This window comes from Mauremys mutica, chromosome 10 (genome assembly GCF_020497125.1).
Source record: "Mauremys mutica isolate MM-2020 ecotype Southern chromosome 10, ASM2049712v1, whole genome shotgun sequence".
NCBI lineage: Eukaryota > Metazoa > Chordata > Testudines > Geoemydidae > Mauremys > Mauremys mutica.
Window position 1 is genome coordinate 1,741,459 of NC_059081.1, and position 10,584 is coordinate 1,752,042.

At 64.8% G+C, this 10,584-nt stretch overlaps 1 protein-coding gene across 3 annotated transcripts in view; it reads right to left on the reverse strand.

Moving 5' to 3' along the window:
- Positions 1-10,584, reverse strand: part of ZFAND2B (zinc finger AN1-type containing 2B) — a 15,621-nt gene continuing 5,037 nt past the window's right edge. The window contains exons 1-10 of one of the 3 annotated variants that reach the window (XM_045031934.1): positions 8,457-8,563; positions 7,959-8,038; positions 5,960-6,054; positions 4,958-5,089; positions 4,066-4,217; positions 3,329-3,448; positions 3,010-3,079; positions 2,284-2,360; positions 1,747-1,828; positions 1-1,413 (exon numbers count right to left, since the gene is read on the reverse strand). In XM_045031934.1, coding sequence (XP_044887869.1) covers positions 1,369-1,413; positions 1,747-1,828; positions 2,284-2,360; positions 3,010-3,079; positions 3,329-3,448; positions 4,066-4,217; positions 4,958-5,089; positions 5,960-6,054; positions 7,959-8,013 — 828 coding nt within the window. In that variant the 5' untranslated portion in view covers positions 8,014-8,038; positions 8,457-8,563 and the 3' untranslated portion in view covers positions 1-1,368. Of the gene's footprint in view, positions 1,414-1,746; positions 1,832-2,283; positions 2,361-3,009; positions 3,080-3,328; positions 3,449-4,065; positions 4,218-4,957; positions 5,090-5,959; positions 6,055-7,958; positions 8,039-8,456; positions 8,564-10,584 lie in introns of those variants that run through there. The other 2 variants (XM_045031932.1, XM_045031933.1) reach the window with 2 other exon arrangements.

The window sequence follows — 10,584 nt, forward strand, 5'->3', positions numbered from 1 at the left end:
TTTGGGGTAGGACTTTATTTCCCTCACGGCAGCACTTCGTAGCCAGACAGCTGGAGCCCTGCAGAGAGTTCCCTTTCGCCACCCCCCCCACACACACACACACAGCCGGCCCAGGCCCACACTCAGGGCACAGGGAGACGATGCCCGCAGGCCCGTGCCCGCTACCTGCCCGGCTGCAGAAGGTGCAGCCGCTACCCACTACACAAGACCCCGCAGCACCCAGAGCTGGAGGGGAAGCAGCTCCCAGCATGTCCAAGCGGCTGCACTGAGCGCCTCAGGCAGCGTCTGCCGGCGAAAGGCCGGGCTGGGGAGAGCCCCCCTACCCCCACCCAGCAGCCTGCTGGCAGGGCCCCGGCCTCACACCAGGCCGGCCCCTAGCCCTGAATTCAGCAGGACTAGAAGGGGCTGCTCTGGGAAGACTCCATGGGAGACGCTCCAGCAGGGCTCCCGGGGGAGGTCAGTGATGCCTTCGGGGAAGGGCTGTGCTGGCTTGGGGGGTGGGGGGGGGCTCTTGGCAGAGGCAGTGGAGCAGGCAGTGATCACTGTGCAGAGGGGCTGTGCTCCCACGGGAAACAGGGCAGCTGCTTTTCCCGCTTCCTGCCCCACATCCAGCATCCGAGTTCAGGGGAGGGGCTGAGAAAGGCTGGCCTGGCCCTCAGCTGAGCCCTGCCTGGAGGACAGCGGGGAGCCACTCCCTGGGGATTGTGGCACAGCCGGGCAGGGGCCAGGCCTTGTGGGGCAGGGGGCTCTGCTACATAGTGTGGCCAGCGCGGCCCCTGATGTGGACCGGGAAATGAGCGTTACCCAGCCATTGACTGAGGCTACAACCCCCCTACCCCACTGGGCACCCAGGGAGCGAGCCCTCGCCCCTGTGTAGTGTGTAGGGCAGGGGGTGGACATGACCCAGCATGCAGCCAGCCTGGGTCAGAGTGAAGGTATTGGGGTCAGGACACCCCGGCTGGAACACTCCACCTCCAGGCCAGAGGTGCCCCCTCAGTTCACCCCACTCGCAGCACTGTGCCAGGCGAGTGTGGAACCGAGGCACAACACCCAACCTCGATCCCAAGGCTGCTGCCACTGCTAAGGCTGGCCTGCTGGCGGCTGCAGGTCGCACCTCCCACGTGGCTGCAGCCGGCTCTGGGCTGGGAGAATGGGGTGGCCCCGTGCAGCTCAAAGCGACGGTGGGAGCTCGCTGTTCAGCTCCGGTCTACTGTACAGGGAGCAGGAGCAGCCAGCCTTTGGGCAGTTGTTTCCAGCTGTGGAAGAGGCAGGAGAAGCCCCCGCTGGCCCTCTGCAGGGCCTGGCAGAGCTGGGCGATGGTACCCGGCGGCACTGCAGACAGGCCCTAGGCATTGTGGTGCTCCCAGCCTAGAACATGCTGCAGTCTGATGGCCTCGAACTCCGGCTCTGGGCCTGCAACGTGAACACAGCACGAGTGAGCAAGCGCCCCCCCGCCCTGCCCCGCCCCCCAGCAGCACTCAGGGGGCCTCCAGGGCAGGGATGGGGCAGGCTGGCCGCGGGTTGCTGCAGTAATCCCAGGCCTCGCCCCAGCAGGGCTGACCCCTCCCCTAGCCAGTGGGGTCTCTGCACTGCCGGAGGTCAGGCTGCCCCCAGGGACGGTCCTGCCTTGGCTCACGGCAGCCTGGAAGCGGGGTGCAGAGCTCCAGCCGGCAGTGCCGAGGAGCGGGGAAGAACCTGGTGAGAGCCGGGCCTCAGCACGGAGCTCCAGAGCCCAGCTCAGCTCACCTGCTGCTGCTGCCGCCTCTGGTACTCCTCCTCGCTCGCGGCTAGCGCCCGCGCCAAGGCCAGGTCCTCCTCCTCCTGCGCGCTGCTGGAGACAGCGTCTGGTCAGGGGCACGGGACCCCGCAGCCCAGCCGCCCCAGGGACGGCTCCCCGCAGCGGGGTACCGAGCCCAGCGAGGCCGGGGGAGCCGTTGGGACAATCCCCGTGCAAACAGCACAGGGGACTTCGGGAGCCAGGCCCCCCCCCGGAACCAGACTGAAGCACGGGGCTCAAAAGGGCGCCACCTGCTGGACCGCACCACTCCCTGCAGCAGCCTGGCCCCTTCTATTCCCACCTATTAGTTGGTAAGAGGTGAAGGGATCCCAGCCCAGGCCAGTTAACGCACCTCGCGCCCCCGCCCCCAGCCTGGCCCCTTCCAGGATTCGCCCCCACAATGGTGCCCTGTGCAGGCTCGTGGGGGGCGGTTCTCAGGTGAACGTCAGCGTGTCCCATGCCCTCCCCAGTGCACCCTGCTGTGCTGCGCCAGGCCTGGACCGTACCTGAGCGCCCGTGCCGAGCCAGGCGCCGATTCTGCCAGGGACATCTCCAGGGCTCGCTGCAGCGCCTCCTCTTCGCTCTGGAACGAGAGTGGGGTGTGCCCACGGCACTGCCCGGCTTAGCCACACCCTGGAGAGAGGGCACTGCAGGGACAGTCCTACCCTGACCCCCAGCCATGGGGGGGGGGGGGGTGTCTGCGCCACCTCCCACCCTAGGCCCAGCTGTAGGCCTGGGAGTCGGACACAGTCAGAGGGAAGGCGCCCGGATTCAGAGCCTCCCCTGCGGGGAACAGGCTCACCAAGCAGCTCCTCGCGCCCCCCGGCCTGTGGCAAGGGGCTGCTGCTTTCGCACGGCTCCACATTCACACAGCAGAGCGAGGGAGGCAATGGCGGGTGGAGAGAGCAAACTCGCCTGGGCCTGGTCCCCCAGGAGCCTCCAGCAGAGCCCAGGCTCTCACGTGCAGGCTCTGTCATGGCATCACTCAGCCCACGGGGGCCCCACTGCCGAGCGCCAGCCCAGGCGTCCTGGGGAGCACTGGGCCTGGTCCTGCCATCTAGGAGGTGGGTGATGGAGCTGGCTCCAGAACAGGGCTCCTGTGCCTGGCTCTCTGCCCTGCTCTGGTGGGTACCTCACACACGGGGCAATGAGGCTGTACAGCTTGGGAGCAAGGGCACCCGGTTCTCCGTGCCATGGCACCCACTGGGAGAGGTTCGCGCCGGGCCACTCACCAGTCCATTCTGCAGCGCAACGGCTGGGGGCGAGGTGCTGCTGGGCTGCGGTGCCGCCATCACGCCGCCTCTGGGCGCAAGAGGAGGAGCAGGGTTAGTGCTAGCACGCGGAGCAGCTCAGGGGGCCAACACCCAGGCGGGGGACCCCCCCCCCAAACCAATGGGTGGCTCCGTGCCCCTCCCAGCAGGCCAAGGGGATGTGCCAGACCCGGAGGGGGGAGGGGAGGGATTTCGACGCACCAGCTCTCTGGAGGGGCTGCTGGGTCTAACCACTCCAGCCAGGCCCTGGGGGTGAGAGGAGGGGTGGGCATCACCGTACCTGCTTGGGGCTGGAGCAGGGGGGCCGGCTGCCGGCCTGGTTGCTGGTCTGGAAGCTCCTCTGCTCGATGTCCCGGCTGCCACAGAGGAGGATGCTTGGGCTCTTGCGACCGCAGCGTGTCTGCAACAGACGACGTCCATCAGTAACAGCTTCCCCCTGCCCGGGGGCTTAGCATGGGAGGGGGCTTGGAGCCCTCTGCATCCCTGGATGTCCCCCGTCCCTCCCTCAAACCGTGGGCCCTGCATCCTTCCTGCTTTCCTGTGTGCTCACCTCCCGCGCGGGCCCTCACCCGCCCTGCTCTCTGGGCAGTCACTCAGTGCCACGGGCCCCTAGGCAGACCCGCTAAGAACAGGAGCTGGAGAGAACAGCAGGAGCGTCGGACGTGCGAGCGGCTTGCACCGCAGACCAGCGTCAAGGGACGGGGCACTTCCTTGTGGCTGCAGCCCTGCGAGGGGGTCTCCTGGCACCAGAACGCAGACCCAGCCAGCGCGGGGCAGGGAGGGGGTGGGGCCGGGCTGCCCGGCGCAGACCCAGCCAGCGGGGGGCGGGGAGGGGGTGGAGCCGGGCTGCCCGGCGCAGACCCAGCCGGCGGGGGGCGGGGAGGGGGTGGGGCCGGGCTGCCCGGGGCAGACCCAGCCAGCGGGGGGCGGGAGAGCTGGGACACGAGGCAGGGCGAGCGCAGCTTATGCAGTTCTCCCGTCACCACCACTGTGGTGAGCACTTCTCCCCCCCGGTACCCGGCTCTGGAGAGGGGGCGCCCCGCCCCATTGCAGTCGTGATCCAGGGGGTGCCGGTGCTTGAGGCAGAAGTTCCCGTGGCACTGGTCGCAGATCACCTTCATCATCTCCCTCTGCTTGCAGCCGGGCTTCAGACACTTATTGGTGAAAATCTAAGCAGAGACAAGGCACCCGGTGAGCAGCTGCGAGCTCGCGGCACACAGGGCCCCGCAGCCATCCCCGACCGGTACGGCGCAGCCCAGCAGCAGCGCCCGGGCGATGGGGGGCGGACGGAGCCCTGGCAATGTACGTTCCAGGAGCTGGCCGGGTCAGACCCCAGGTCTCTGTGTCCCAGCTCCAGCCCCCAGCCACGCTGCTCTCTCGGGGGTGGCGGGCACAGGCCGGGGCGCTGCACACCGGCATCCTGCAGCCAGGCCCTGTCCTCTCCTGTGCCGCAAGGGGCGCTACAGAGCCCAGCAGCCTGTGGCTGAACGGGGGTGGGTCCAGGCTGGTGGACTGGGAAGCTGTTCCCATCACGGATAGCCCCCCCGGGGGAAGCGGCTACTTCCAACTGATGCATTTTTCTCACTTTCGCTTCCCTCAGTTCCTGTCACAGCAGCAGCACCCCAGCCCCTGCTGTTCCAGGCCTGGGCTTCCTGCACCCAGCTCTCCCGCTGCCCCCCAATCCCAACCCCCAGCCCCCGCAGCTATTCCAGGCCTGGACACTGCCTGCCCCAGTGCCCCCTCCCCCATCCTGATTTCCAGCCCCCCGCATGTCCATCCAGAGCCGAGCAGCACGGTGATTCAGCCCAGTCAGCGGAGAGCAGCAGACCTGGCCCAACGCGCCCAGCCGGCATCGGGCGAGTGCCGACCGGAGCTAGGGCCAGGCGGAAACGAGGTCACAGCCTCCTACCTTGCGCTTGCGCTGGGCGGGGTCGGATTTGCAGTCTCGGTCGATGTGCTGCCCCACCACCACATCAGGCATCTGCCCCTTTTGGACAGGGATGGGGATGCTGCAGAGGGGGCACACGGGGACCTGCACGTCCTGTAACGCAGCAGAGGCCAGGCTGAACACGCTCCCCAGCCCACCCCGTGCCGTCTCCCCAGGGGCAGGAGCTGCCTCGCAGATGATGGTTCTCTCATGTGGTATTTTCTAACCCTTTGGATGATTTCTGCCTTTGCCAAGCAAGCAGGCTGGGGGCACGGCCACCCCCCGGGAATGCTGGGAGCTTGTTAACCCGTGTGCAGGGACAGGGAAGGAACAGGTGTTAAAGTGCAAAGGCTGGTTCTGACCATCCCTCCCGAGCCCCTGCACAACACAGGCCACAGAACCTCACCCAGCCACGCGAGCGGAGCTAGGACAGAGCCCGGAGAGCAGCTGCTGGGCTGGGATTAAAGACCCCAAGTGAGGGAGCCGCTACCCCATCCCTTGTGAACCGCAGCTCAGGCCTGGGCTGCATGGAGGGGTGATGCTAAACGCCCAGGGGTGTAAAGGCCCAGAGCCAAACACCGCAGCCACATCGCCTGAGGGAGCTCCGTGGCCCTGCTGTGATCCCTCCATCCCCCAGCGTCAGGGTTCTAGAAACCGGTCAGCTGGCCTGGCAAACGTTGCCACCTCGTGTTCTCCGCCCCATTGCGGGGCTGGCTGCTGGAGGATTCCAGGGACCGCCCGGCGCCCTCCTGTCACTGGCCAGGCTGGTCTCGCTCTCAGACTAGCCAGACACAGCTACGCCTCAGGCAGCTCCCCTGGCTCCACCTGCCCCTCGTCCCAGGCTTCACCTGCACATGCAGGGCCTGATCCCGAGGTTTCGCCGGGAGCTGCTCAGCAGGTCTCAGAACGAGGCTGCCAGGTAGCGCCAACTCCGCTGGGAGCACAGCACTCGGAGCCACCCCCCAGCCACCGCGCCCCACTTACCTTCTTGTAGGCAGAGGTGCACTGGTGCTGGGTGTAGGTGATGTGGTCGGTGCAGAATATCTGCTCGCAGGCGTCGCACTTCAGAGGGAGAAAGTCTGACAAGACAGGAGAGACGGCAGGTGGGTGAGGGGCCAAGGAGTCGGCGCTTCCCACTGCACAGCCAGGGCCAGCCCAGCTACGCACTGCCTGGGACAGCCAGCCCGCAGGGGCCCAGGGCTGCAGCAACTGATAGACCGAGCCGCTCCAGACCGCCGCTCCCAGCATGCACTGCTCCAGCTTGAAAACAAAACCCACATTTATGGCCTACGCGAAACGTTTGTAGCTTTTCAAAGTTGTTTAACTGATCTGGAATATTTCCTAGCAAGCCAAAGGCACAGCTTCTCCAGGCGCCTTCAGGGATGCCAAGGACTCGACCCCGAAACAGTCACCGCGGTAGGAGACAGCAAGAGACTGTTTTCATGCCAAAGCTACACGCTCCTGACAACGAGGGTTTGTAACCTCAGCGCCCGCCCTTCCCCCTCCCAATGAGGAGACTAATGCTGAAATAAGAATGGGGCACTGGGATCTGCAGGTCTCCGCCACAGGAGACAAGCCATTGAGAAATCAATACACAGCACTCGTGAGCAGTACGAGCGAGAGACGAGAGCAAAGCCGAGCCAGCTCCCGCAGCACGAGTGATCCCGCAAGGGAGCCACCCCCCCGCGAGCTCTGTGACACAGCCACGTGCCATGGGAGCAAGCCCTGGACTGGCCAGTTAGCACCTGTTTACAGCCATTTCACGTTCTCTTTGGCAGGGAGACCCCAGACACTAAGGTGGAATTTCTGCTCCTCACACTTTGCAAGCTGTGTGGCTGAAGCGCCCTGGCGTGACGATGCTCAGCACTTGCTTTCCGACCATCACCTAGGGGGACCGGGGCACCGTGCGCTGGAGTCAGACTGATCATTTGTCTGGTCCCCACCATCCTCCAGCGGGTCTGAACCCTTGGGACACAGCCCACCAGAGAGACACGTGGGTAACAGACAAGGGCTGCGTCTGCTTCGATAGCATCAGAGCACTCCTGAGAAAGGCACTCGTTCCCCGGCTTTGAGGTGGGCATGCCAACATGGCCAGCTCCCTAGGCCCGAAGCCTCCCATCACCCCCTGCTCCCCTAGGGGGCTGCAGTCTGACCCAACTGTCCGGGTCGCTGCCCCTCGCTCCCACCCCAGAACACGCAGTGCCCCTCACTGTAACAAAGCAGGGCCCAGTCTCTGTCAGGAGGTCTGAAGCACGAAGGCACAAGCAAGCAAAGGAACAGGATTTAGAAAGTCACGGCTACTACGCCACAAGTCATACATATGGTCCCAACACCTCTGCAGAGAGGCACCTCGGCTGTAGCTCCCCGAGCCGCCAGCAACAACAGCAAACTCCTTGGGGAGTGCAGTCAGCTCCAAACCTGCACAAGCCCAGCGCGCTGTAAACAGCGGCAGCGTATTTCACAGGGCGGTTCTGAAACTGGCACAAGGTCCCAGAGCCGGGGAGAGAACCCAGGAGTCCTGGCTCCCAGCCCGCCCTGCTCTAACCCACCGGCCCCCACTCCCCTCCCAGAGCTGGGGAGAGAACCCAGGAGTCCTGGCTCCCAGCCCGCCCTGCTCTAACCCACCGGCCCCCACTCCCCTCCCAGAGCTGGGGAGAGAACCCAGGAGTCCTGGCTCCCAAACTCCCCTGCTCTAACCCACCAGCCCCCACTCCCCTCCCAGAGACGGGGAGAGAACCCAGGAGTCCGAGCTCCCAGCCCCCCCCGCTCTATCCCACCAGTCCCACTCCCCTCCCACAGCCAGGGAGAAAACCCAGGAGTCCTGGCTCACAACCGTGATGCTGCAGGGCACTGGGCAGTGGCAGGGCAATAAACACCCACAACCCCACGTGCTCAAGCCGGGGCAGCCCCCCGGAGGGCAGAGGCATCCAAGGGGAGGCAGGTGGTCCCAGGCTCTGCCCCGCCAGCAGGCTCGGGGCCTCACCCAGGCGCTTGCAGGTCGGCTCGGAGCAGTGCGCGCCCAGGTCCGGGAACTCCATGGCGGTGGGGCCGGCGCCGGGTCCCCTGCAGCAGCGAGAGGGAGAGAGAGAGTGAGTGGGGCGGGGGGATGGGGGGCACCCACTGGGGGATGGGGGGGCAGCTACGGGGCAGGAGAATGGGCACCCAATGGAGGTTGGGGGGGGCAGGGGAACAGGGTGGAGGGCACCCACTGGGGATGGGAGGCACCCAGCTATGGGGCAGGGGGAACCCAATGGGGGTTGTGGGGGCCCGGGGGAGCAGGGTGGGGGGCACCCAGCTATGAGGCAGGTTGGGGGGTCAGCAGGGGGCACCCAATAGAGGGGGGCCCCAGGGGAGCAGGGTGGGGGGCACCCAGCTATGGGGCGGGGGGAACCTAATGGGGGTTGGGGGGCCCGGGGGGGGCACCCAGCTATGGGGCGGGGGAGCGGGGGGGGGCACCCTGCTATGGGGCGGGGGAACCCACCCGGCGGCCGATGTGGGACCGGACCCGCCCCAGCCCGGACCCGCTCCTACTTCCGCGGGGCGGACGCGCCGACGCGATGACGTCAGCGATACGCAACAACGCGTCCGCTCCCGGCTCCTCCCGGCGCGGAGCGGGTGGGCGGGGCTAGGGGCAGCGGGGCTCCCTGGCCTCGCCCCGGGTCCTAGCGCCCCCCCTATCTTCGCCCCGCCCGGCAGCGCGGCCCCTGGGCCCGGGTCCGGCCCGGCGCTGAGCCCAGCCGCTGGGGCGCGGAAGGGGTCGCGACCCCTTGTCACAGAGACCAAAGCCGGGCGGGACCAGCCTGGCCCCCCGCACGCCCCGGCTAGGGAACAGCCCCACAATAACGCCCGGGGCAGGGCTCCCCAGGGGGGGGCTAATAACGCCCGGGGCAGGGCTCCCCCCGGGGGGGGGCTAATAACACCCGGGGCAGAGCTCCCCCGGGGGGGGCTAATAACGCCCAGGGCAGGGCTCCCCCGGGGGGGCTAATAACGCCCGGGGCAGAGCTCCCCGGGGGGGGGCTAATAACGCCCAGGGCAGGGCTCCCCCCGGGGGGGGGGCTAATAACACCCAGGGCAGGGCTCCTGGAGACATCCCAGCTTGACTTAAAAGCTGCCCGCACTGGAGAATCCACCGCAGCCCCTGCTATCTTATGCCAACGGTCAATGACGCTCCCTGTTTAAAAATTGCACCTTATTTCTTGTCTGAATTTGTGCAACTTCAGGTCCGTAGAGTCCCAGACCCGTGGGGCTGGGGGACCCTCCGCACGTCCAGCCCCCTGCACCAAGGCAGGCCCACGTAAAGACCAGGCCTGACGGGTTTGGTTCTGGAAGGCTGCAGTGACAGGGATTCCCTAGCCCCCGGAGGCCTGTGCCAGAGGTGACTGCCCAGCGCTAGAAAGCTGCTCCCACTATCTCTCCTCAGTCTCCCTGGCTGCAGCTTCAGCCCATTCCTGCGATCCATGGCCGCTGAGAACCATTGAGCACTGTCCTTTTTATAACAGCCCTTCGCATATTTGAAGTCTGGTATCAAGTCCCCCTCCCCAGTCGTCTTTTAGCCTTTCCTCACAGCTCAGGTTTTCTAAACCTTTGATCAGGTTTGTTGCTCTCCTCCGGCCTCTCCAGTTTGTCCACATCCTGCAGTGCAGCGCCCAGAACCAGACCCAGGACTCCAGCTTTGGCCTCACCAGTGCCAACTAGACCAGGACAATTGCCTCCTGTGTCTTACATAGGACGCGCCTGTTAATACACCCAGAATGAGATTGGCCTTTTTTGCAGCCATATCACCCTGTTGACTCACTTTGTGATCCACTATAATCCCCAGATGCTTTTCAGAAGTTCCACCCCCGGCCAGCTATTGACCGTTTTGTCTCAGTGCATTTGATTTTTCCTTCCTAATTGAAGTACTTTGCATTTGTCCTTACTGAATTTCATCTTGTTGAATTCAGACCAATTCTTTAATTCATCAAGGACCTTTTGGATTCTGATCCTGCCTCCAAAGTGCTTGTGACCTCTCCCAACTTGATGTCATCTGCTAATTTTATAAGCTTCCTTTCCACTCCATTATCTAAGTAATTAATGAAAATATTGAATAGTGCCTGACCGAGGAATGATCCCATGGTGTCACAGAGTTGGGGAGACAAGGCCCTGCACCTCCAGCTTCCTGCGATTCACTGGGACTCTCAGCCAGCCAGTAACACAGAAGGTTTATTTAGACAACAGGAACACAGTCCAATACAGGTCTTGCAGGTACAGACAACAGGACCCCCCCAGTCAGGAGCATCTTGGGGGGCCGGGGAGGCCAAGAGGTCGGTCTAGTCTCCCCTCCATTTCCCCAGCCAGCTCCAAACTGAAACTCTCCAGCCCCTCCTCTGCCTTTGTCCCTTCCCCGGGCCAGGAGGTCACCTGATCTCTCTGTTCTCCAACACCTTCAGCTGGCACCTTTGCAGGGGAGGGGCCCAGGCCATCAGTTGCGAGGACACAGGGCCTTGGCCAGATGAAATTCAACGTTGATCAATGCAAAGTAACACACATTGGAAAACATCATCCCAACTATACATATAAAATGATGGGGTCTAAATTGGAAACAAACATTATTAGGGCATGGAACAGCT